Source organism: Pholcus phalangioides, unplaced genomic scaffold (genome assembly GCF_987345545.1).
Source record: "Pholcus phalangioides strain wild (caught in Gottingen) unplaced genomic scaffold, Ppha-v1.0 ptg000010l_1, whole genome shotgun sequence".
In the NCBI taxonomy this organism is placed as follows: Eukaryota; Metazoa; Arthropoda; class Arachnida; order Araneae; family Pholcidae; genus Pholcus; species Pholcus phalangioides.
In genome coordinates, this window is record NW_028301603.1 from 34,792,233 (window position 1) to 34,818,562 (window position 26,330).

The 26,330-nt window shown below is 39.8% G+C and overlaps 1 protein-coding gene and 1 long non-coding RNA gene across 2 annotated transcripts; both read left to right on the plus strand.

Moving 5' to 3' along the window:
• The first annotated feature begins 1,611 nt into the window (after positions 1-1,611).
• Positions 1,612-4,504, plus strand: LOC149081343 (uncharacterized). Its single transcript, XR_016193428.1, has 2 exons — positions 1,612-4,248; positions 4,340-4,504. It is a non-coding gene; the product is annotated as an uncharacterized LOC149081343 (long non-coding RNA).
• Positions 4,505-9,674: 5,170 nt separating this feature from the next.
• On the plus strand, positions 9,675-10,490 carry LOC149081344 (uncharacterized). The gene has a single exon (XM_089238321.1). It carries the CDS (start codon positions 9,675-9,677, stop codon positions 10,488-10,490), a length of 816 nt encoding a protein of 271 aa, XP_089094447.1.
• The last annotated feature ends 15,840 nt before the right edge of the window (positions 10,491-26,330 follow it).

Genomic DNA, 26,330 nt, shown 5'->3' on the forward strand with positions numbered 1-26,330 from the left:
GATTCTTTTTTCATGTTAAAGACCGAGGTACACATATGTGTGTATCAAACTTCTAGTAAAGATTTCGAGTCGGATTTCGGTCTCGAAGATTTCGGTCCTTCCCAGCATAACCCAAATTACACGGGTAATATCCAGGAATGGGCAGAGTCCGGGCCGTTTCTGGCAGTAAAGATTTCGAGAAAATATTCAAATAAATATCGTTGGAAAAACAGGACCAATATATAAAAAAAATCAGAACAACGAAAAGTACAGGAATGTCCCGTAACACGGGACACCGGTGGTCCGTCAAATTGTTTCAGGCATTTCATTGCTCTTGATTTTCATAATACAAATACAAATACCACGCCACAACAGGCAAATTGCCCAACGAGGTGGCTGACTTAAGAACATCATGGATCCCCGAGCCATTTTTTGGAGGCCCTACCTACTACTGCTACACCACACATTTATTAAACTAACACACTTTATTACACAAAAATTAATACTTGATATAATTGCTAGTAAAGTTTTCGAAAATTGAAACAATTAATCCGAAAAAAATCATCCCGATGGCATATACCGTCGTAACCAGATGATTGGATGAGCAATCAATTTTGTTATTAACACGATGCATTTCCGCTGCAACTGCTCACGTTGCAAGAAAATTGATAATATAATTTTTCAATCCGTTCAAATATGAATTCTGATAAGACAATGTTTTTTAAATCGTTCGATATAACGATCTCCAATATAACGGCCGTTTTACGTGGAACGAGGAGTTCGTTATATCGAACGTCGGCTGTGTTCATGTAGCTTCCTTAGTTATTGTATAAAACCATATTCTGTATATTCATTTTTTTATGAAATTTACATTCTAGTATGACAAATAAGTAAGTATTTATTTGAACAAATATGGCACAGTTATAATAATATTATGAAAATACGAGTCCACAACCGGCAAAATGCCCAACGAGGTGTCTAGGAAATTATATCCCACAAGCGAAAGAGCGAGGGCCATTTTTGGTGTCTGCATTGCTTGTGCCATCGAGAGCACGCGTGGCTCTTCACTGCACCCCCGTCGAACAAATCAATGTCCCTCTATAAGTATGGTCACCAAAACCTGACGGAATGCTCCAGTCCAAGAGAAACTAACTAAGCCTCGGAAAAACGGAGGAATTACTATAGTAGAACGCGAACAGCCCTTTTTGAAAATGAAACCGAATTAATTATTTTGATTTTTTTACCACTGCTAAAGAACGTTCAGAAAACCCAAGCCACACGTCAATGAAAATTCTTAAATTGGTGAATCTAGTTGCATGCGGGATAGTAATACCATTCAACTCGTAAGAGAAACGTGGGTTGTTTGAGCCAAAATAAGCGACCATTCACTTGTCAACGCTAAACATCATGCTCCGTTTATTTGCACATGCTCCAATTCTGTTTCGGTTGATCTAGAGCAGCGGTTCTCAACTGGTGCTCCGCGGAGCCCTTGGGATTCCTTGTGCACTGTCCAGGGGCTCCGCGGCTGCTCCAGGAAACTTTAAAAAAAACAATAAAATTAAAATAATTATAAATATTTTCAAATAGTAAAGTAAATACTTAACTTTGATGAATAATTAAAAAATTGCTCTACGGGGCTCCGCCATAAAATTTTTTACTTAAAAGGGCTCCGTCAAAAAAGGTTGAGAACCACTGGTCTAGAGCAATTCCCGTATCACTTTGATTCCCGACCATCCTCCATTAACTTCACGTCACCTGGGAATTTGCTAACAATCCCATCGATACCCTTATGAAAATTTATAGATATTAAGTGAAAAAAAGTATGGGGCGAAAGACACTTCATTGAAGAACTTCAATTTTGACATCTGTCTAATCAGCGTTCACGTGATCTGTCTCTTAACCACGATTCTATCCAATTCAGCAAGCTGTTCCTAATCCCATTCTCGTGTGAACGCTTCGAGAGTTTACCATGTTGAACGAGATCGAATGCCTTCTGGAAATATAGATAAATAACATCGATATTTTTGCCCTTACCCAAAGCCTTAGTTACGTGATCATAGAAGCAAAAGAGATTGGTTACACATGTCTTATTACATCTGTGGTGGTGGTCGCCGCTGTGGTGGTCGAGTGGTTATAATGCCGGACTCGTGATGCGAGGATCCGGGTTGAACCCCACAGTGGTGGTCGGCTGAAGTTGGTTTTCTGTGGTTCCCAACTTCAAGGCACAAATGCGAGCCGATCTCTCCGTTAAAAAGTCTCGCCACAGAGAGCAACAGTCCTACAACGATAAATCATTCATTCATAACACTTCACTCATAGTTAGTAAAACTGGGGGCAGATGACAGCACTACACATAGCAAGCATTACACAGAAACAAAACTTTACGTCAGGTTGCACTACACGTACACGCACATTCCCGCATGTACCGATTCGTTGGGGGGTTCCGGGGAGGGGTGCATGTGTGGTGTAGCAGTAGTAGGTAGGGGCTCGGGGATCCATGATGTTCTTAAGTCAGCCACCTCGTTGGGCAATTTGCCTGTTGTGGCGTTGTATTTGTATTTGTATCTGTCAATAATGGGGTAAATAAGAATAATGTTAATTCAGTGGCTACTTAGTGTAAAATTTCGAGAAAAAAAACAGATGTAATAACCAAACTTCCGATGTATAACACGAGGTTCATGCGTAAAAAAGGAAATATCTGATTTTTTCAGTGTGCGTATTTAGACTGCTACATATTATCCGCAGCATTTCCCAAGAGGTTGAAATAAAATTGAGAAACTGTGAAATATATATTTCAGGAATGTGCATGATTCTTTTCAAAGAGAACAGATGTGAAGACATGCGTGGAAGTGTATCAATGTTTTTTTTTACCGGCACTTAACGGCGGAATTGCACAAAATTCCGCCAGTATAGTACTGGTTGTGACACAGCAAAATCCACCATTAACCCCCTTTACGATCAAGGACGTAATATTGCGTCTAAACGCCAGTGGTAAAAATTCAAACGAATCTATCTGTTTTCTTTCATCTCTTCTCATCGCCATTAAACTTTTTTGCAACCCTATAAAAGAAAGTAGTTCTTTTCACAGCTGTGATGAAGAGAATGAAACCTCTATTCTAAGGGGAAATACATTGTATATCATGTACATGTGCATAAGAGCGGAAAGAAAACAGGTAGGTTGAGGGTGAAAAGCGAAAAATGTACTTCAAACCTACTGTCTCTTATCTCTAAGTATTACATATAAGAATTTCCGAATTTAACATCCGAATTTCTCGCCAATCACTTGTGAGCGAAGCGATTGAAATTGTCATCGCTGTGCTGGCCATATCTCAAAAACAGGTTGGCGTTGTGGGAATTCTTTGCAATTCCGCTGGTGTGAATTCGGCTCAATAAAATTGTGAGCGCTCAAATTTCGACCAACAAAGCTGGATTCGTATCACAGAATTCTTACAGCGCAAAAAATGTTTTTGTGGTGTGGGTAGAACAGCGCAGGGTGTTTGAATGGCTGATTTTGCGTAGCCACTCCTCTCCCTCCCCCAAAACCGGTTTTATCGCTGCAAAAGCCTACGCATCTCCGCTGGTGAGATTGCGAAATTTCGGACACCAGAAACTGGCATATGACAATTGTAGGTAGGACATTTTCCTCACCGTATAAGCAGGGAATCACCTCATTTTTGATTTCTTTAAATACTTTTTTATTCATGTATAGGAATAGTGAATGGTGTGTGTGCTGTGAAAAAAACAATGCAAATTAATGAAGATGACATATGAGAATTTATTCAAACAAAATACAGTTGACGTTCGATATAACGACATCCCCTATGTCCTGCCGAAAACGGGCGTTATATTGGGAGGGTCGTTATATCGAAAGGAAAGCATGCATCGCTATTTGAAAAAGAATTGGGTCTCATACTACCGGTCTTTGTAATGGAATCATCGCTATAACGTGGGGTGTCGTTATAACGAGCGTCGACTGTTTAGTGGAAAGTTTTGTTAGAAAATGTAAAGTATATTTTCACACATCTCTCTCTTTCACTCTTATATTGTTATTAATGCGATGTCTGAAACCGCAGTTTTCCCTCTGCGTTAAAGTCCCAGTTCAGGACCTGCAAAAATATTGTTTTTATTTGAAACTTCAGTTCCTGAGCACAAAGAATATATGCATCCCATATTCTAACATTCATACTATTATGAAGCAAACAGAAAATTGTTGAAGTAATTTAAAATTTGATCTTCTTTTATTCAAATAGTGGAACGATTGATCTATTGGTGAGTGAGATTTTCTTAATTATTTAAAATTTAACGTGGATTTCTATTTTGAGTTTTTCAATGTGATAATGGGAAAACGTTTTTCTTCCAGTTTATGGTGTTGCTGAATATACTCTCGAGACGATAGAGACGCAGATTATTCGGACTATGCTTCAGCTCATAATGAGTTTTCATTCCATGCACGATTGTTGAAATAAAAATAAAATAAACTCACTTGTTTATTGGAAAATAATAAAATTTTTGTTGATTTATTTTATTCCATCGCATATTCATTCTTCGATCATTTTACCCAATCACTATCTCACCTTACACTTTTAAAATGGAGTTAATGTCATTTAAGATTTCCCATTATGCCATTTTGTAACCAATCGTGCTTTTAAGACGACGTCCATCTTTTTTTTCAGGAGGATATTCTACCAAAGACATTCCTTCTGATAATCAAAATTATCAAGTCAATTATCTGTCATTCGAAATTAAATAATTAAGAATAAACTTTTCGCTCCAGAGTCACATTTTTTCTGTACCTCATTTTTAACGGTTTTTAATGAATATTTGTTTTCAAGTTAAGACCTGAGGCAGGCCCGTCATTTGGGAGGGGGGGGTTAAGGGGCCCGTTGCCTACAAATATATATATATACATACATTAAGAACATGTTCTTTGTCCCCTGGAAAAAGCTGAAATGACGGCCCTGAGAGAAAGAGAGAGACCTAAAGTACACATATAATGTTGTATAAAATGAAACTAGTATATATATATATATATATATATATATATATATATAATAATATATAATATAATAATATATAATATAATAATATATAATATAATAATATATAATATAATTATATAATATAATTATATAATATTTATAAATAAATGACATGTTTTCAAATTTATGAAAATTTTTAAAATTTGCATTTTTACTCATTTTCATGAAAGTTGGTAAATGAGGCATTTACCGAAGACTGCTTGGTAGAAGTCCGAAATGTATGCGTTTACAAGCGTTTTTCGGGCTTTAACCATTTCCACTTGGAAAAGTTTCACCACACTCTTCGGGCTTACCGTAATATATATATATATATATATTTAAGTCCGAAATGTGTACGTTTACAAGCGTTTACCGTAAAATATATATATATATATATATATGTATTATATACCAAGCAGTCTTCGGTATATGCCTCATTTACCAACTTTCATGAAAATGAGTAAGAATGCAAATTTTCTAATTTGCATAAATTTGAAAACTTGTCAATTTTGAATCACAACGATCCCCTGATGCTAATTTAGATCATAATTGTTAACTGATTAGTCGTTAAAATTCGTTAAAGTTAAAAAAAAGTCACGAATTTTAATGACTAATTAATTAATTAATTATGATTTTAATTAGCATCGGGATCCTTGTGATTAATAATTGACAAGCTTTCAAATTTATGAAAATTAGAAAATTCGCATTTTTACTCATTTTTATGAAAGTTGGTAAATGTTAGCATTTACCGAATTGCTTAGTAAAAGTCCGAAATGTTTACAAGCATATTTCGGGCTTTTAACCAGCTCGACTTGGTACAACCTAGGTTTTACCAATCTTCGGGCTTTTACCGTAACATATATATATATATAGTTGGTAAGTAATAATGTCTTTTTTGATATTAGTTTTAAAAATGATATAATAATACACTGACTTCAAACATTTCATACTAGGAGATTTTTTTTTCATATTTGCTTCCGATGTCTTTATATTGCAAATGTATGGCTAATAAAATCCAAGGCTTTTTAAAAGTTAAAACTAGTTCAGATGAAAAGAAAGATAATCAATAATTCAATAATAATTCGAATTATCTCTCTCGAGTTGACTTCAATTCAACCCAATAAAATATTAACTAATGTACGTGATTCGACTGAAATGGATCCCATAAATATCTCACAAGCAAATGCAAAAATTTCTTAATTTAAATTTCCAAATAGTTGGTAACGGCAAATCAATGAATAGGCACATACTTATGAGTTACCGAAAGCATAATTTTGGAAATATTTCAGTGGAATGGGCAGTATTTCGATTGCACACTCTTGTAATTGACAGAGTAGCAAAGCGGTCGCACTTAAGATGCTTTTATGTCATAGGCATAAGATCAACTATTATACCTGATTTTACTATATCCAAGCTTTATACGCGTGGTTAAAGGGGCTTTACTCGCACTTTGGTTCCTTTTGAGCAATGACGTCATGACGTCAGCTGGTGCCGACTCTTTCGCGTCATCAAACAGACCTTATTACATAGCACTGTTGTAGGAGAATGTGCAGGAGGTGTTAAAGGTATCTTAGAAATGCAAATGTGGTAATGATAGCGACAAGAGACAAAGCTATATCAACTGAATCATATTAGGAAAACGTTTATCAGTTCAATGCATTTTTTTAAACGGCTTCAGAATTGTAACAAGCGATGTAACAACAATATACATATTTATGTTGAGACGTAACGCCATTCAAGCCGAGTGAACTTAACTGGTGGATTCCAATCACAAAATCAATACCATTCCGGTACTGCCTACCTCCTCTTCAAAGCTAGAACGGTAGTACATTATCCGCAAAATAATTAGCTGGGCAAGTAAGTAACACACACGTTTCTTTCAATAAAAGAAACCGAACGAAATTACACAAAAAACTGAGCAATAAATTAATTATAATGTACTCCTTTATACATTTTTGTTTCAAGTATTAACTCGTTTCAGATTACTCGTTCAAGTATTTGCGGTTAAATGTCCATCTACTAACTGAAATACAATAAAGGGAATGATTTCCGTCAATCTATACGTACAAAGAAGCGTTGCCCCAAAGAGGCAAATGTTCGCGATGCAGTAAATGACATTTTGGTGACTACTCCAACAGGCCCCGCTAAGGCCAGATTTTGACTACTGAAAAACATAGGTATGGAATGCGATTCTTCAAATATACCTGTGCACTCTGAAGTATCATACTGTCACGAGGCAGAAAAGATACATTTTGCATACAATATACAGCGCCCCGAGAAGGCGAAGGCTTGAAGAGGCAGCAAAAGATCTCACGGTATTACTCCAACAGGCCCAACGGAGGATAGCATTGACTTTTGTGAATATTTGTAAAAATAAAACTTTTGATAATAAGGCAATGGAGAGGTGGGGCTTCCGCAGCGTGGTGAGCATGTGCCGTCTCGTGGGGTTCTCCACGTGGTGAGGAATCGGATGGCCGGAAATTCGCTAACCCAGACACAGGCAGAATTGATAGGGACCCTGGTTGCCCACAGGGCTGCATCGCCTCGATTGATTGGCCGGGGCTGGGTTCAGTCCTCAATATGGACAAAAGGGGGATAGAGAGTTGGGAGTGCCGGAGCGGGGTGCCATCGAATGTCTCGCGAGGGCGTTCTGGTCGGGCATCCTCTGCACTCTCCAGCATGGCCCAACACAGCTGAATAAATGGCTTACATCCCTGGCGGCATAACATCTCTGGCCAGGACCCTGCCTGGTTCTTCAGTCAATCTGTAATTTTTACTCATTTATCCACTTGACGCTATAAATATGATTTTTGGATTTTCATTCTTGTTGCATAGCCCAAAAATCTACACAGTATACAGGATGTCCTATAAGTGCTAGCTTGGCCTTTATCTCATCAGCCGTCCACCGTAGAGGTATGATTCCGCTTCAAAAAAATGCTCAATAGGCGTTGAAAAATTTCCTTCCACAAATTAGAAAGTTGTTGCCCTATCTCTCCTGATGCCGTCAAAAAAAAATCATGTTTTTAGGTGCAATATTCACAGAGATATTCAAATCCAAAAAACCGGAGGAAATTTGGCAAATAACTGCCCTAAATTGTGCGAAAAACAGTTTTACCCGCATTTAACACCGTTGTTCCAAAAATTTAATCCTTTCTTTGAATTTGTATATGAATATTGATTGCACTTAGAAACATGGAATTTGTTTATGTTGACATCAGGAGAGACAGGGAAACAGCTTTCAAATTCGAAATTTGAGCACAACGAGACCGTATAAAAATTAAGATTGTTTTTTATTTTGTTACACATTGTGTTTGCATACTCAAAACTGTTATAAGGTAATTTTTTGAACGCCTGTCAAGCAATTTTTAAAATGGAATCATACCTCTACGACGGATGGTTGATGAGATAAAGGCCGTGCTAGAACTTACGGGACATCCTGTATACTGTATATATTTCGACATTAAAGAACAAAAATCACTGAGATTCATCCAAGGCCCGCCGAAATGAAACCCGTCAACTTTTCCATGGGGGTGCCCTGACCTGGAGACTTCTCGGACATCCCCCCTGTGAGGGCCAAGAAAATTTTTTATTTTTGTAGTCATTTTACCAATGAATAAAACCCAGGTCCGTCCAATCAAGGAGCCGGAACCCAATTCGCAGATATTTATGGAGACCTACTGGATATATCTTGGGCTTCCGCTATTGCAAATTTTTCAATTTTAAAGCAGCAAGAAAACATTGAGATCCATCAAGGGCCCCTGGAAAGGAAACCTTATACTTTCCCCCGAACTTGTGTGCCGCCAGCACTGGTGATATATGTATAATATATATATACATACATCTCGGCATGGCAAAATCCCCAAAAGGGCAGGACTGACAGGCTTCAGACGGGAAGATTCTTACCAATTTTTAATTTTTCACAGAAATTCACCACAGAGGGGGCGCCAGTGAAAAAACCGGTTTGGGGGTCCGCCAACTATCCTAGCGTAGGGACCCTGCTGCAGGATGTGGGAAGCCATGCTTTGGGATGCTGAATGAGTTGGTTTGATAACGCATATCTGACTCCGCTCTAACTATAAGACGACTTGTCAACAATCACACACTGTATATTTTTTCTTTTTTCGCTCGCTTGGCGCACGTAATCTGCGCAGTCAATTTTAACGTCAAACGTTGGCGAAAATCCGCCACAACACCTCTCGGTACATGCGCATAATTTGGTCCTGATGTGTGAAACGGTTCCCGATAGTTAAATGAAAACTTCACCAAAAAACGTAACCGATTTCCGGTGCATAGAAACAGGCCCTTTTTGAGTTTGTGATTTTATATTACAGAATACTGGGCGGGGGGGGGACTCTGTTTCCTGCCGCCTTTGGAGGCCAACCCCCCCCCCCCTTCTCTTCACAACATATCTCGTTTATTTCGTCCCAATTTATCAGAGTGCAATATAAAGGGACATGTGAGAGCACCAGCTTTATTGAAGAAGCGAATTTTAAAATAATAAAGTGTGGCGCTGCGATCGTCACGAGAAAGCGCGCACGTCCGTGGAGAAAGAAAAGTATTGATGGCTTCTTTTCCGGCGCTCGACAAGGTTGTAACACCTCTGTGTGAATAAATTACTCTTTATCTATTTTGTCGTTTGTGAACCACAGTTTGGTGACCCGGCATCCAACGATAACGATGTCCAATCCATCGGAGCAACCAACGATGCCCAATTCATCAGCACAACCACCTGCAATGTTCCGAGTCGCTGTCAAAGCCCCACCGTTTTGGGCCAAACAACCTCATCTATGGTTCAAGCAATTGGATTCTCAGTTCCTGGCGAGTGGAATTACCTCCGATGCCACTAAATACCACACAGCCGTTGCAGCCATGGATACGAGTGTTTTGGCACATGTGAGTGACCTCATCATGAATCCACCCGCGGCAAACATGTACGACGCACTAAAAAGACGCCTCCAAGCTGAATTTGCTGAACCAGATGAGCGACGCTTACAACGTTTGATGTATGAAGTCGAGCTGGGCGATCGTCGACCTTCGGCATTACTCCGAGAAATGCGGGATCTGTCCAGTGGCCGTCTCAGCGAGGAAATACTTCGAAGTCTATGGATACAACGGTTACCATATCAAGTTCAAGCAATCCTCTCCACAAGTTCAGAAACGTTGGAAAAGTTATCGGAGATGGCAGACAAGATCATCAGCGTCAGCGGCAAAGCAGAAGTACAGAATATTTCACCAAATCTCGATCACCCACAACAACTTGACGTGCAGCAGCTGACTGAAAAAATAGAGACATTGACATTGCAAGTTGACGCGCTACGTCGATCTCGAGAACAACGTGGAAACCCTCAACGTCCTCCCAATCGAAACCACCACGAAGGTGCAAAATCCATGAGGTTTCGAAACTGCTGGTATCACCGTGAATTCGGACCCAACGCCCGTAAGTGTGTGCAACCATGTAGTTTCTATTCGGGAAACGACCAAACCGACAACTAATGGCGACGAGGGAGTCGGTTTCATTCAGCAGTCGCCTTTTCATCGCAGACCCACTAAGCAAGCTTTCGTTTCTCATCGACACTGGTGCGGATATTTCCGTAATACCCCCTTCGGCAGCTGATAGAAATAAACCACAGTCACTACTCACGCTTACCGCGGCAAACGGTTCTACAATAAAAACATACGGAAAGAAAATGATAAAACTAAGTCTCGGATTAGCAAAAACTTTTTCATGGGTGTTTACCATTGCTGATGTATCCCGACCAATAATCGGCGCCGATTTTCTGAAAAGATTCCGACTCACGGTGGATTTGGGAAACCGAGTTTTGGTCAACAACGGGGGTGAACGGTCTACAACCGGAACAACTGTTTCTCCAACTGTTTCCCCTGCAGTAACTGTGACATGTGGACATGAGATTTTCCACAATCTATTACAAGAATATAAAGAGCTCATGGAAGAAACATCAAGTCCAGTGCAAGCAACACACGAAACGGTGCATCACATCGAAACTACAGGAGTACCGGTTTACGCGAGAGCCCGTCGATTAGGCCCGGAGATGCTGCGAGCTGCCAAAGCTGAGTTCGATAAAATGATTACCATGGGTATATGTCGCCCTTCAAATAGTCAGTGGTCCAGTCCCCTCCACATGGTGAAAAAATCCGACGGTTCGTGGAGATGCTGTGGCGATTATAGAGCTCTCAACGCGAAGACGGTTCCTGACAGATATAGCATTCGGAATATTATGGATTTCACTATGGATCTGCACGGTAAATGCATCTTCTCTACCATAGACTTGAAACGCGCTTATCATCAAATACAATTGTCTACTTCCGATGTACCAAAAACTGCTATTGTCACCCCTTTCGGACTCTTTGAATTTAACGTCCTCAGTTTCGGGTTGCGAAACGTTTCAGCGCTATATAGACGAAATATTGCGAGGACTTCCATTCTGTTTCCCTTATCTAGACGACGTGTCTTGCATCTTCAAACCTTGAAGAGCACGTCGGTCATGTGCGTGAGGTCTTGAAACGTCTGTGTACACACGGATTAAAACTAAATATCGACAAATGCGTGTTCGCATGCAGCTCAATCAAGTTTCTAGGACATTTAGTCAACTCTCAGGGCATTAAACCGCTACCAGCCAAAGTCGATACCATTGACTCTTACCCAAGACCCAAAAACAAGGCAGAACTTCGCCGATTTGTCGGTATGGTTAATTTTTACCGTCGCTTTTTACCGAAAGCGGCTGCGATACAATTGCCACTGCATCTAGTACTTCGAAATTGTACACGTCATGACAAAACACTTATTACCTGGACACCAGAGCTCATTAAAGCTTTCGATGACACAAAACTCGCTGTTAGAGAAGCAGTTCTTTTGACACATCCGAGGCCCTATTCCCCAATTGCACTCGTGACAGATGCCAGCAACATAGCTATCGGCTCAGTGGTACAACAACGAGTCAATGATAGCTGGCAGCCGCTCGGGTTTTTTTCCCGCAAACTGAGTGATACTGAAAAGCGATACAGTGCTTATGACCGCGAACTTTTGGCAATTTTTGCATCGATCATTCACTTCCGATATTTACTGGAAGGTAAACCTTTCACGGTTTTCACAGATCATAGGCCGTTAGTGTTCGTTTTCAATCAGAAAGCCGACAAGCTTTCTCCTCGACAAATTAATCAATTAAATCTAATTTCTCAGTTTACAACTGATATTCGTCATATCGAGGGAAAAAGCAATGTGGTAGCGGATGCTCTCTCGCGAGCAGGAGTTGACCTACTTTTTCCTTCTTCCATGAATTACGACCTCATCGCTGAAGCACAGAAGAATGACCTTGAACTGAAGCAGTTGCTTGACGGAAATATACCATCTTCACTCGCTCTTCAACAGTTCTCTTCCCCATCTGGAAAAACACAACTTTTTTTCGATACCTCGACATCTAAACCACGGCCTTATATCCCTAAACAATACCGTTGGGAAGTGTTCAAAATTATTCATCAACCTGCGCATCCGGGTGTTAAATCCACTGTTAAAATGATCATCGACAGATATGTATGGCCGAACATGAAGAAAGACATCCGAAATTGGGCTCAAGCGTGCATCGCCTGTCAGAGGTCAAAAATTCATCGTCATACCAGCCCTCATATTGGACAGTTCGTATCTCCATCTCGACGATTTAGCCACGTGCACATCGACATAGTGGGCCCGCTTCCATTATCAGAAGGTTATCGATACTGCCTCACTTGCGTAGATCGCTTTTCAAGATGGCCCGAAGCCATTCCTATAGCAGATATTACTGCTGAGACTGTTGCTAAGGCTTTCATACATACTTGGGTTGCACGGTTTGGAGTACCAGAAGTGATCGTTACTGATCAAGGTCGACAATTTCAGAGTGATCTATTCCGATCTCTCGACAAACTACTGGGGATCAAACAAAATCGTACCACTCCATACCATCCGGAAGCGAATGGTGCCGTTGAAAGGTGGCATCGCGTCCTTAAAGCAGCGATCAAGTGCCATTCATCAACAGATTGGGTGGCAGTATTGCCAATCGTCCTTCTAGGACTAAGAGCGGCATACAAGCCGGAACTGGAATGCTCCACATCTGAACTGGTATATGGTGAACCTATCAAACTCCCTGGCGAGTTCTTCTCAGCTTCCACCACAGACGTCAATGAGAAACAGTTGCTCACTGAATTACGACAACACTTTTCGAAAATTCGACCTGTCCCAGCGTCTCACCATAATAAATCCAAAACATTCATCCATAAAGAACTTGATCATTCCACTCATGTTTTCCTTCGCAATGACGCTGTCAAGAAGCCATTGCAGTGCCCATATGATGGCCCCTATGAAGTGGTCGCAAGGCGCAATAACACTATCACCATCAAATGCAAAGGAAGAAACGTATGTGTGAACATTGCACGAGTGAAACCAGCGCACATTGCCACTAACAGTGACAGTACAAACAGTGAACCCATTGTGACCCGTTACGGCAGAGTAAGTCGTCCCCCGAATCGTCTCATTGTATAAGTGCATTCATAATCCCGTCCTTATATGTGTATATATATTTTTTTCTTTCTTTTGTTGTCAATAATTAGTTCGTGCGATCCGAACTGGAGGGGGGGTACTGTGGCGCTGCGATCGTCACGAGAAAGCGCGCGCGTCCGTGGAGAAAGAAAAGTATTGATGGCTTCTTTTCCGGCGCTCGACAAGGTTGTAACACCTCTGTGTGAATAAATTACTCTTTATCTATTTTGTCGTTTGTGAACGGAAAATAAATTTGATTCATCAAGTAACTCCCAGAAAACTTCTCCATGAGGGTTCCCAGTCTACAATTCGCTGAATTTTAGTGGGACCATAGACTGGATTAATCTCGGGCTACCGATGTTGCAAATTTTACAATGTTAAACAATAAAAATATATGAGATCCATGCAGGGGCAACGAAATGGAAACTTTCACATTTTTCATCGGCGCCCTGACCTGGAGGCTTTTCGAACATCCCCCCTGCTAGGGGCCACGAAAATGTTTCATTTTATTAATTTTACAATGAATAAAATCCAGGGCCCCACATCCAGTACCGGAGACCCGATACACAGATTTTTAATGAGGGGACCCAGACCGGATATATCCGGGCTTCAGCTGTTGCAAATTCCTCATTGTCAATCAACAGAAAACTGAAATTAATCCAAGGGACCCCCCCCAAAATGAAATCTGTCAAACAAGGCCCCCCTTGGAAGCTGAACGGAAGCGGATTGACTTGGAAGCTTGTCCGACGTCCCATGCTGCGAGTGACACGAAAAATTTTCATTTGTATTCATTATACCAACGAATATACCGGGGACCAAATTCACAAATTTTCAGTGGGGGCCCCCAAACTGGCTTTATCTCGGACTACCGATGTTGCAAATTTTCCAACGTTAAACAAAAATGTATTAGATTCATCCAGGGGCCCCGAAATGAAACCTGTCAATTTTTTCATGGGGCCCTGACCTGGAGGCTTGTCGAACATCCCTCCTGTGAGGGGCCACGTAAATTATTCATTTTTATTAATTTTACAACGAATAAAATCCAGGGCCCCACATCCAGTAGCGGGCACCCAATACGCAGATTTTTAGTTGGGACCCAGACTGGATTTATCTCGGGCTTCAGTTGTTGCAAATTCCAGAATTTTAAACAACAGAAAACAATGAGATTAATCCATGGCCCCCAAAATGAAGCCTGTCAATTTCTACAAGGGGCCCCCGACTTGGAAGCTTGTCCGACGTCCCCCACTGCGAGTGCCAGGAAGAATTTTCATTTGTATTCCTTTTACCAACGAATAAAATCCAGGGCCCCAGACTGGCTTTATCTCGGGCTACCGATGTTGCAAATTCTACAATGTTAAACAATAAAAGTATGAGATTCATTCAGGGGCCCCGAAATGGAATCTGTCAAATTTTTCATGGGGGTGATGGGGAGCTCTGACCTGGAGGCTTGTCGGAAATCCCCCTGTGATGGGCCATTAAAATTTCTAATTTTTATTAATTTTGCAACGAATAAAATCCAGGGCACTACATCCCGGGCACCCAGTACGCAGATTTTTAGTGGGCGACCCAGACTGCAAATTCTATAATGTTAAAGAACAGAAAAAAAATGAGATTCATCCAGGGTCCCCAAAACGAAACCTGTCAATTAACACATGGGGGCCCCCGACTTGAAAGCTTGTTGGCATCTCCAGCTGGAATGCCACGAAAAATTTCCATTTTACTGCCTAATAACATCCGTGGGCCCCAAAAAATTACCCCAAACCCAAAAAAAAAATGAGATTCATCCTGGGCCTCGAAAATGAAACGGGGTACCCGACTCGGAGGGATATCGGGCATCCCCCCCCCCCCTCACGTGAAGGCCCGGGCAAAAATATTCATTAGTATTCATTTTACATTCATCAGCTTATATTTATGACATAGCATATAAAGTTCCAATAAATGTCACTGCGAACAGTTACTCGTCTGTAACAAATATAATTAAACAAATCGACTTTGTACCAATGCCTACAACATAGTAAAAGCCTATACATTTTGCACAGCCTCTGATATCATTGCTTATAAAGACTCATAAGATGTCACTGCAAGAAGTTACTTGTCTGCAACAAATAGAGATAAACAAATCGATTTTGTACCAATGCCTGAAACGTAGTAAAAGCCCAATACACTTTTCTCAGCTTATGATATTGCATATAAAGATAAGCATTGGAATGCAGTGCTTATTGCGTATTGGGCTGTATTGCTTATTGTGGCGCATTGCGTATTGGGCTGTATTGCTTATTGTGGCGCATTGCGTATTGGGCTGTATTGCTTATTGTGGCGCATTGTACTGTATTGTGCATATAGTTATAGGTATTGTGGTGCATCGCGTGTCGTACTGTATTGTGCATATACATATATGTATTGTGGTGCATCGCGTGCTGTATTGCATAGTGTGGTGCGTTGCTAATTGCATTATAGTGTATCGCGTACTGTATTTATCATTGCAATGCAGTTCTTAATGCGTATTGGGCTGTATTGCTTATTGTGGCGCATTGCGTATTGGGCTGTATTGCTTATTGTGGCGCATTGCGTATTGGGCTGTATTGCTTATTGGGCTGTATTGCTTATTTCGGCGCATTGCGTATTGGGCTGTATTGCTTATTTCGGCGCATTGCGTATTGGGCTGTATTGCTTATTGTGGCGCATTGCGTATCGGGCTGTATTGCTTATTGTGACGCATTGCGTATCGGGCTGTATTGCTTATTGTGGCGCATTGCGCATTGGGCTGTATTGCTTATTGTGGCGCATTGCGTTTTGGGCTGTATTGCTTATTCTGGCGCATTGCGTATTGGGCTGTATTGCTTATTGTGGCGCACTATTGCGTATTGTGCTGTATTGCTTATTGTAATGCAGTGGGTATTGCTATTGTGCTGTATTACTTATTGTGGTGCACTGCCGTATACAATGATGATTTTAGTGCATCGCATGCTGTTTTGCTTGTTGCTGTTTTCGCATGCAGTTCGATGCAGTCTGTATTGCGTATTGTGGTATATTGCTTACTGCGATGTTTCGCTGATTGCAGTGCATTGCGGATTTTGCTGGTTGTTGATTTTTACTGTTATGCATTACGTACTGTAATGCATAACGTGCTGTATTGCTTATTGTAATGCAGTTCTTATTGCGTATTGAGGTGCATTGCGTATTATTCTGCTTTACTTGATGCGATACATCGCGTTTGCGTATTGTGGTGGATTGCATATTATACTGTATTGCTTTTTTTAATGAGTGCTTATTGCATATCACGCACGAGTGCATCGCGCATCGCATGCTGCAATGCTTATTGCAACGCAGAGTGCGTTTTGTTGAATGCGATACATTGCGTACTGTGGTGCATTGCATATTGTGCTGTATTGCTTATTGTAATGCAGTGCTTACGGTGTATTGTGGTACATATGATGGTACTTTGCCTATTGCGATGTATTGCGCTGTATTGCGTATTGTGGTGCATTCCTTATCATGGTACACTACTTATTTTGCAGTATTGCTGATGTTGGTGCATTGCTTATTGCTGTATTGCCGATGGTGGTACATTGCGTTTTGTGTTGTATTGTGGTGCACTGCATATAGTGGTGGATTGAGTATTGTTCTTTATTGCCGATACTGGTGCTTTGCGTGTTGTGATACACCGTATATAGTGAATCGCTACTTAATTTGCTGTATTGCTGATATGGTGGTGCATTGCATATAGTGGTGCATTACTTATTATGCTGTATTGCCTATCATGGTGTATGTATCACGTATGTATTGCGGTGCATCGAGTATTCTGTTGTATTTATGATGGCAGTGCATTGCTTATCGAAATCAGAATGGGAACTGACTATTTCGCTGGCATTTGGAGTGCCTGAGGAATATTTTGCTTTATAATTAAAAAAGATGTGACGAGTAGTTAGCTCCATTGGAGGAGTTGGGAGAGGGGGTTGGCCCCCTAGTAAAATATACAATATATAATATAATATATATATAATATAATATATATATATCATATATATATATATATCATATATATATATATCATATATATATATAATATATATATATAATATATAATATAATATATAATATATATATATAATATATAATGTATATAATATATATACAGGGTGATTATAAAAAAACTATCCCGACATATGGGCCCCTAACTATCATACCAATCCCAGAAACTGAATGAAATTTTGGCATAAAGTATTTTGAGGTATACGCGCAAGAATGATATGGAAAACAACAGTATCACTCTAACAGTTACGGTTACAGTGAGAAAATTTCGAAAATATCAAATGGCAACACCAAGTTTTTTGTATTGGAATGTGATCTCCATTGTGAAAAACCCTAAATAGCGTTCGAACGGCAACTGTAGCATGAAAATCACCGGCGGTAGATAGGCTAAAAGTGAGGACAACCAATAAGGACAGAGAAGCAGCATAAAATAAAGCATTTTATTGTGTTTTCCACATGACCTTGTGGAGGACTAATCAGGTTGGGATCTCAGCCGAACAAACGGTGTGACGAATGAAACGAACATTAATGCACGGCAAAGTCCTTTTTACTTTTTCCTTGCCTAGCTCCGGGGATTTTCGTGCTACAGGTGCCATTCCAACGCTATTTAGTGTTTTTCAGTATGGAGATCGCATTCCAATACATAAAACTTGGTGTTACCATTTTCGAATATTTTCGAAATTTTCTCACTGTAACCGTAACTGTTAGAGTGACACCGTTGTTTTCCATATAATTCTTGAGCGCATACCTCAAAATACCTTACGCCAAAATTTCATTCAGTTTCAGTGAATGGTATTCTTGGATATATCTTGGGCTTCCGCTATTGCAAATTTTTCAATTTTAAAGCAGCAAGAAAACATTGAGATCCATCAAGGGCCCCTGGAAAGGAAACCTTATACTTTCCCCCGAACTTGTGTGCCGCCAGCACTGGTGATATATGTATAATATACATACACATACATCTCGGCATGGCAAAATCCCCAAAAGGGCAGGACTGACAGGCTTCAGACGGAAAGATTCTTACCAATTTTTAATTTTTCACAGAAATTCACCACAGAGGGGGCGCCAGTGAAAAAGCTGGCTTGGGGATCCGCCAACTATCCCAGCGTAGGGACCCTGCTGCAGGATGTGGGAAGCCATGCTTTGGGATGCTGAATGAGTTGTTTTGATAACGCATATCTGACTCCGCTCTAACTATAAGACGACTTGTCAACAATCACACACTGTATATTTTTTCTTTTTTCGCTCGCTTGGCGCACGTAATCTGCGCAGTCACTTTTAACGTCAAACGTTGGCGAAACTCCGCCACAACACCTCTCGGTACATGCGCATAATTTGGTCCTGATGGGTGAAACGGTTCCCGATAGTTAAATGAAAACTTCACCGATTTCCGTTGCATAGAAACGGCCCTTTTTGAGTTTGTGATTTTATATTACAGAATACTGGGGGGGGGGGGGGGACTCTGTTCCCTCCGCCTTTGGAGGCCAAACCCCCCCCCCCCTTCCTCTTCACAACATATCTCGTTTATCGTTTATTTCGTCCCAATTTATCAGAGTGCAATATAAAGGGACATGTGAGAGCACCAGCTTTATTGAAGAAGCGAATTTTAAAATAATAAAGCAACGGAAAACAAATTTGATTCATCAAGTACCCCCAGAAAACTTCTCCATGAGGGTTCCCAGTCTCCAATTCGCTGAATTTTAGTGGGACCATAGACTGGATTAATCTGGGGCTACCGATGTTGCAAATTTTACAATGTTAAACAATAAAAATATATGAGATCCATCCAGGGCCCCGAAATGGAAATTTTCAAATTTTTCATCTGCGCCCTGACCTGGAAGCTTGTCGAACATCCTCCCTGCTAGGGGCCACGAAAATGTTTCATTTTATTAATTTTACAATGAATAAAATCCAGGGCCCCACATCCTGTACCGGGGACCCGATACACAGATTTTTAATGAGGGGACCCAGACCGGATTTATCCGGGCTTCAGCTGTTGCAAATTCCTCATTGTCAATCAACAGAAAACTGAAATTAATCCAAGGGACCCCCCAAAATGAACCCTGTCAAACAGGGCCCCCCGACTTGGAAGCTTGTCCGACGTCCCACGCTGCGAGTGACACGAAAAATTTTCATTTGTATTCATTATACCAACGAATAAACCCGGAACCAAATTCACAAATTTTCAGTGGGGGCCCCCAAACTGGCTTTATCTCGGACTACCGATGTTGCAAATTTTCCAACGTTAAACAAAAATGTATTAGATTCATCCAGGGGCCCCGAAATGAAACCTGTCAATTTTTTCATGGGGGCCCTGACCTGGAGGCTTGTCGAACATCCCTCCTGTGAGGGGCCACGTAAATTATTCATTTTTATTAATTTTACAACGAATAAAATCCAGGGCCCCACATCCAGTAGCGGGCACCCAATACGCAGATTTTTAGTTGGGACCCAGATTGGATTTATCTCGGGCTTCAGTTGTTGCAAATTCCAGAATTTTAAACAACAGAAAACAATGAGATTAATCCATGGCCCCCAAAATGAAGCCTGTCAATTTCTACAAGGGGCCCCCGACTTGGAAGCTTGTCCGACGTCCCCCGCTGCGAGTGCCAGGAAGAATTTTCATTTGTATTCCTTTTACCAACGAATAAAATCCAGGGCCCCAGACTGGCTTTATCTCGGGCTACCGATGTTGCAAATTCTACAATGTTAAACAATAAAAGTATGAGATTCATTCAGGGGCCCCGAAATGGAATCTGTCAAATTTTTCATGGGGGTGATGGGGAGCTCTGACCTGGAGGCTTGTCGGAAATCCCCCTGTGATGGGCCATTAAAATTTCTAATTTTTATTAATTTTGCAACGAATAAAATCCAGGGCACTACATCCCGGGCACCCAGTACGCAGATTTTTAGTGGGCGACCCAGACTGCAAATTCTATAATGTTAAAGAACAGAAAAAAATGAGATTCATCCAGGGTCCCCAAAACGAAACCTGTCAATTAACACATGGGGGCCCCCGACTTGAAAGCTTGTCGGCATCCCCAGCTGGAATGCCACGAAAAATTTCCATTTTACTAACTGATAACATCCGTGGGCCCCCAAAAAATTACCCCAAACCCAAAAAAAAATGAGATTCATCCTGGGCCTCGAAAATGAAACGGGGTACCCGACTCGGAGGGATATCGGGCATCCCCCCCCCCCCCTCACGTGAAGGCCCGGGCAAAAATATTCATTAGTATTTATTTTACATTCATTAGCTTATATTTATGACTTAGCATATAAAGTTCCATTAGATGTCACTGCGAACAGTTACTCGTCTGTAACAAATATAATTAAACAAATCGACTTTATACCAATGCCTACAACATAGTAAAAGCCCTATACATTTTTCACAGCCTCTAATATCATTGCTTATAAAGACTCATTAGATGTCACTGCAAACAGTTACTTGTCTGCAACAAATAGAGTTAAACAAATCGACTTTGTACCAATGCCTAAAAGGTAGTAAAAGCTCTATACACTTTTCACAGCTCATGATATCATTGCTTATAAAGACTCAATAGATGTCACTGCGAACAGTTATTTCTGTAAGAAATATAATTAAACAAATCGACTTTGTACCAATGCCTACAACATAGTAAAGGCCCTTTGCATTTTTCACAGCTCATGATATCATTGCTTATAAAGACTCAATAGATGTCACTGCGAACAGTTACTTGTCTATTACAAATATAATTAAACAAATTGACTTTGTACCAATGCCTAAAACGTAGTAAAAGCCCAATACACTTTTCTCAGCTTATGATATTGCATATAAAGATAAGCATTGCAATGCAGTGCTTATTGCGTATTGTGGGACATTGCGTATTGGGCTGTATTGCTTATTGTGGTGCATTGCAAATAGTTGTGCATCGCTGATTATAGTGCATCGCTTTCTTATCGTATTCCAGTGGTTAGGGCTTATCGTAGTGCTTATTGCGATGTCTATTGCTCTATACGCTATTACGTAATGAGCTATATTGCTTATTGTGGTGCATGTTGCGTATTGTTATGCATTGCATGTTGTAGTGCATCGCGTGCTTTATTGCTCATTATAATGCAGTACGTATAGCGTATTGTGGTGCATTATGTATGTGGTGCATTGCGTATTGTTATGCATTAAGTATTGTAGTACGTCGTATGCCGTATTTGTTATTATAATGTGCCTACTGCTTATTGTGCTGTATTGTGCTTTTTGTGGTGCACTGCAATATGGTGAATTGCGTATTGTTATGCATCAATGCAGTAGCCTATATATTGCATTTCATCTTTGTCATTTCAATTTAAGCTCACGCCTGATGCGCCTGCTTAAATCTGCCACTAACCGCCAATAAAACTGATAAATAAAGTAAAATTTACTACATATTTGCATACATTATCGGCGCACATATATATTTCTGTAGTTCGATCGAAATGAAGAAAAAAATATTATTTTAATTTGAGAAAATTTATTCGAAAATTCGTATTTGAATACTTTTTTTTATCTTATTATGCATCGAATTTAGTTACAAATTGTCTATTCCAGGCCAGAGGTTCCCAACGTTTTACAACACGTTGAACCAACCACACAAGCACGGATGTTTCTCATTATAATACAAATGAAAAGTTCAACGTTTTTAATGCAGCGTAACCCCACCGTCACCCCGTCTAAAAAAACTCAGACGAAACGCTAGAGTTCCACGGAACACTGAATGGAAAGCTCTCTATGGTCATTTCCGGAGCTTTTTAAACTTTTTACCGCTGTGTCTGCCAGAGCATCGAAAATTTACACACGCCTTCTCTATGATGCCGAAACTTTCTTTGCCTCTCCTAGTGTACCTTCATTTGCATATATTTTTGCAAATATTTATATACTCCTGTTCTGCACATGCTATACAATTTCACTTTGCTACATTTTGTACATGTAATAATTTTCTACCTCGCATATGTTTTTTATATTGTCTTGAATCAATGCCAGCACAATGTGTTATTACCCCCATTGTGCATAATTTTTGATTGTAGCACGCTCTGTAAACTTCTCATAGATTTCTTGCTATGCTTTTTAAGTTTGTACATCTCCGTGTTTTGCATATGTTATGAAATGTTTCTTCCCTTTTCTTCTCTAGTATATCATCTCAATATTTAAGACAGTGGTACTTATTACTCAACTGGCCACACCAGGGTCGTCTTGAGAGCATCATGGGCCCCGGGTCAACTGATTTTTTTCAAGCTCTACCCAGAACTTTCTCGAAAATTTTAACCAGTTATCATTTTTGTGAAACGCCACTTATCTTGAGGCCCCCGGGGTCCTCAAGAGAGGGTGACCTCGGGAGAGCCCATGCCTTAAGACGGCACTGGACCACACCCCTCGTGGTATGGAGCTTATATAGACGTAGTGACTGAGCCTAGTTTGTTCTGTTCTACTTGCTACCGATGGTGAATCATGAAAATATGGTTTTTTTTTTTGTTTCTTTGAATATCAGTATGAAATAAATGTAGTAATTTCGAATAGAGAGAGAGAGATTACTTAATAATTAATAACATTAATAGAGTATTAATTTAAAAAATTGAATTAATTAGCAATATTCAACAACAATCAACACAGAGAGAGAGAGTTATAATTAATTAATTATGTTTAATGAATAATTTATGAGTTTAATGATTAATAATTTTGTTAGTTAATATTTTTATTAATACGTAATTTATTAGCTACTATTTTTATTAATACATAATTTATTAATTACTATTTTTATTGATTAATATTTTTATTGATTAATATTTTTATTAATTAATAATTTTATTAAAATTTGAAATTTTCACCTGCTATGTCATTTGTGCGATCACACCGGAGCTTATTCTCTGCTTCGAGTGCCCTTTTTTTCTAGTGCCCCACCAGTTTAAATTTCTTATAAAATGAAAAAATCAAAGAAAAAAAAAATCAATCATTGGTCATATTCTTCGCCTCGGCCATCCTCCATCGTCGAACTTTTTATGAGAGCAAAAAACCTATTTCTGTGGAGCTTGAATCTTGGACTTTACTTCAAAGGTCTCTCCACTATAGATTCCCGCAGGGCCGCAACTAGATACTTTTCCAGTCTGGGTAAGAACGCATTTTGGTGCCCACATGAAATATAGAAGAAGAAGTTAAAGTGTGCATTCGGCACCCCCTTCCGCCCAGCGCCCGTGGCACAAGACACCCTGTCCCCCCCCCCCAGTTTCGGCCCTGGTTCCCGTGCTCAATTTCTTCAGAAAGCGCCTTAATCAAAGCTTTTGATGGCCCTTCACAACAGAATGAGCATTTCGTGAACACCATATCCTCATTTCTAGGAGCTCTACCGAAAACGACCAATAACGGGGGGGGGAGGGGGAGGGGTGAGTTACAGCAAAAAGCGGGCAAGATTTTGTCCTTTAATAAAGGTGGAAACAGGGTGGGCTGGTCTGAAAATGCTTCCGGATGAAGAGCTTGAGAGCAATTTTTAAAAATGGTTTAATGAAAAAAACCTCCACTTTCTTTTTTTTCTTCTCTCAAATGACTAGTTTCAACCCAATCACTGTGAAACTGCAAGAGGCGTATATATAAATGGAGATTTTTTTTTCTTATTTACTCATCATTTTAGTCACTGAAAGTAGAAAATGAAAAATTCAGTTTTTTTCATCAAGTTTTTATAAATAGCAAAAGTAATTTAGGAGAATAGGCACCAATGTAGGCAAAATTTTGATTGGGGAGCAATCACTCCCCCCCCCGGCTACGCCACTGCCCCTGCATATATAGGCCTATATATATATATATATATATAGAGAGAGAGAGAGAAATGTACATTATGAAAAATTACTTTTTGTCAAAACACCAATACCAGCGCCATAGGCAGCTGAATGAATGAATGAACGCCAGAACTTTGCCACTGGACTTATCCCATTGCCAAGATCTCTTCCAGCCCAGCTTCGGGGCAGAGTCTGGAACACTTTATTTTGTGTAGAAAAAAGGAACATACAAAAATTTTACAACATATTTTCCCCGACAATTGGGTACTGTCGCGATTAACAAATTTTGTGGTGATTACAGACGAGATGGGGTTGGGAGTTGGAGAAAAGGTGTATTTTAAAAGGGGCCCATGCCATCATATCTGTTATTCTTACATTTGTCATATTATATACACAGGATACAAAATAAAAAAAAAAAAAAAACGAAATGAGAATCTTATTGTGAAATATAAAATATCCATCGGGGAGCCAGTCATCTCGCTCAACACCTTATTCGTGAGCAAATGGGTTTGATAACCTATATACCTAAATTTGTTTGAAACTTTTATAGAAGCTAGCATCAGTTTTATTGGGTTGAGTTCATTCGCTCCGGGAGGTGGATTTGATGAAAATATACAAAATAGAATTATTGTGTGGGGGAATATACACAATTAGAGATCTCCCCCTGCCATCTCGCTTAGCACCTCATTCGGTGAGCAACATGAATACGACAATATGAGTACGCACGTGTGTTGTGGACATGAAATGCACGAAGAACTTAAATAGAGGAGAGAGAAATACACATATATATATACTATATATGTATGTACAACTGTCAGGTCGAGTCGTCTCGCTCTAAACCTATTTTGGTGAGCAATGTGGGATTAGATTAAATGGGGGATTGTCTGGAGAGAGCCTTAGATCAGCTTAGGTCTTGTTGTTTTGGTTGACTCGCTCTAGCTGGTTATATTTCAATTTAAAAAAAAGAATTAAACAATTTATATATTTCATATATAAAAGTATATACAGTCAAACCTCGTTAGTGCGTCACCCGGTTAACACGTCACTCCGCTTACCGGATCACTTTTTAGAAGTCCCAATTATCCTCAAGCAGGAATTGCCACAGCTATGGCTTACTCCGTTTAACGAGTCACTCCGCTTATCAAGTCATATTTTCGCTCTCCCAAGAGTGACTCATTAACGAGGTTTGACTGTATATATACACACACACATATATTTATTTATGTGTGTGTATTTTAATATATGATAAATTTTGATTTGCTAAAATTTAAAAAAAAATTCTTAAAATTTTTTAATATTTCTACATTAAGCTGAGTCTCCCCCCCCCCCACCACCACGTGACTTTCTCTTGTCATCCGAAGGACACTTATGGTTATCACATTGCATCATTGTAGCATCATTAGGGGTATAAACAAAATTCCATAAATCCCTTGAGGCTTTTTGGATAATGCGATATTTCCCTTTTTTTTGAGGGACATACACAGTAACCAATATGGCGACTTCCTGTGCGATTTATGAAAGAAACAAACCTAAATTAAAGAAACATAGAAATGAATCGTTTTTTCTTCTTTTAAATGGGAGCTACAAATTTCGAATTTTTTTTCTTTAACTTCAAGTTATCGATTTGCCTGTTTTTCCTTCAAAAAATGCTTGATTAAAGCTGCGGAATTTTTTCAATGTAATTTACATGGGTCCATAATTAATTTCAAAATATCCTAAACTATATGGATTGATGCAATTGGACAATATAAGACAGTTCCCCAACCTTTTTTGTGCCATCGCCCTCTTCTTCAGAAATTTTTTTCTCCCATCGCAATCTAACCCATAGGATGCTATGTTATACTCGTAGAAAGGGCCGGACTTCAGCAAGAGGGTGCGAAAGGTGCGGTCGCACCGGGCCGCAATTCTTCTAAAAGAAACCCTTTTCTTTTATTTATTTATTTATTTATACAATATTGTTGGCCCTTGGGCCTATACAAGAGGATGCGATTGAG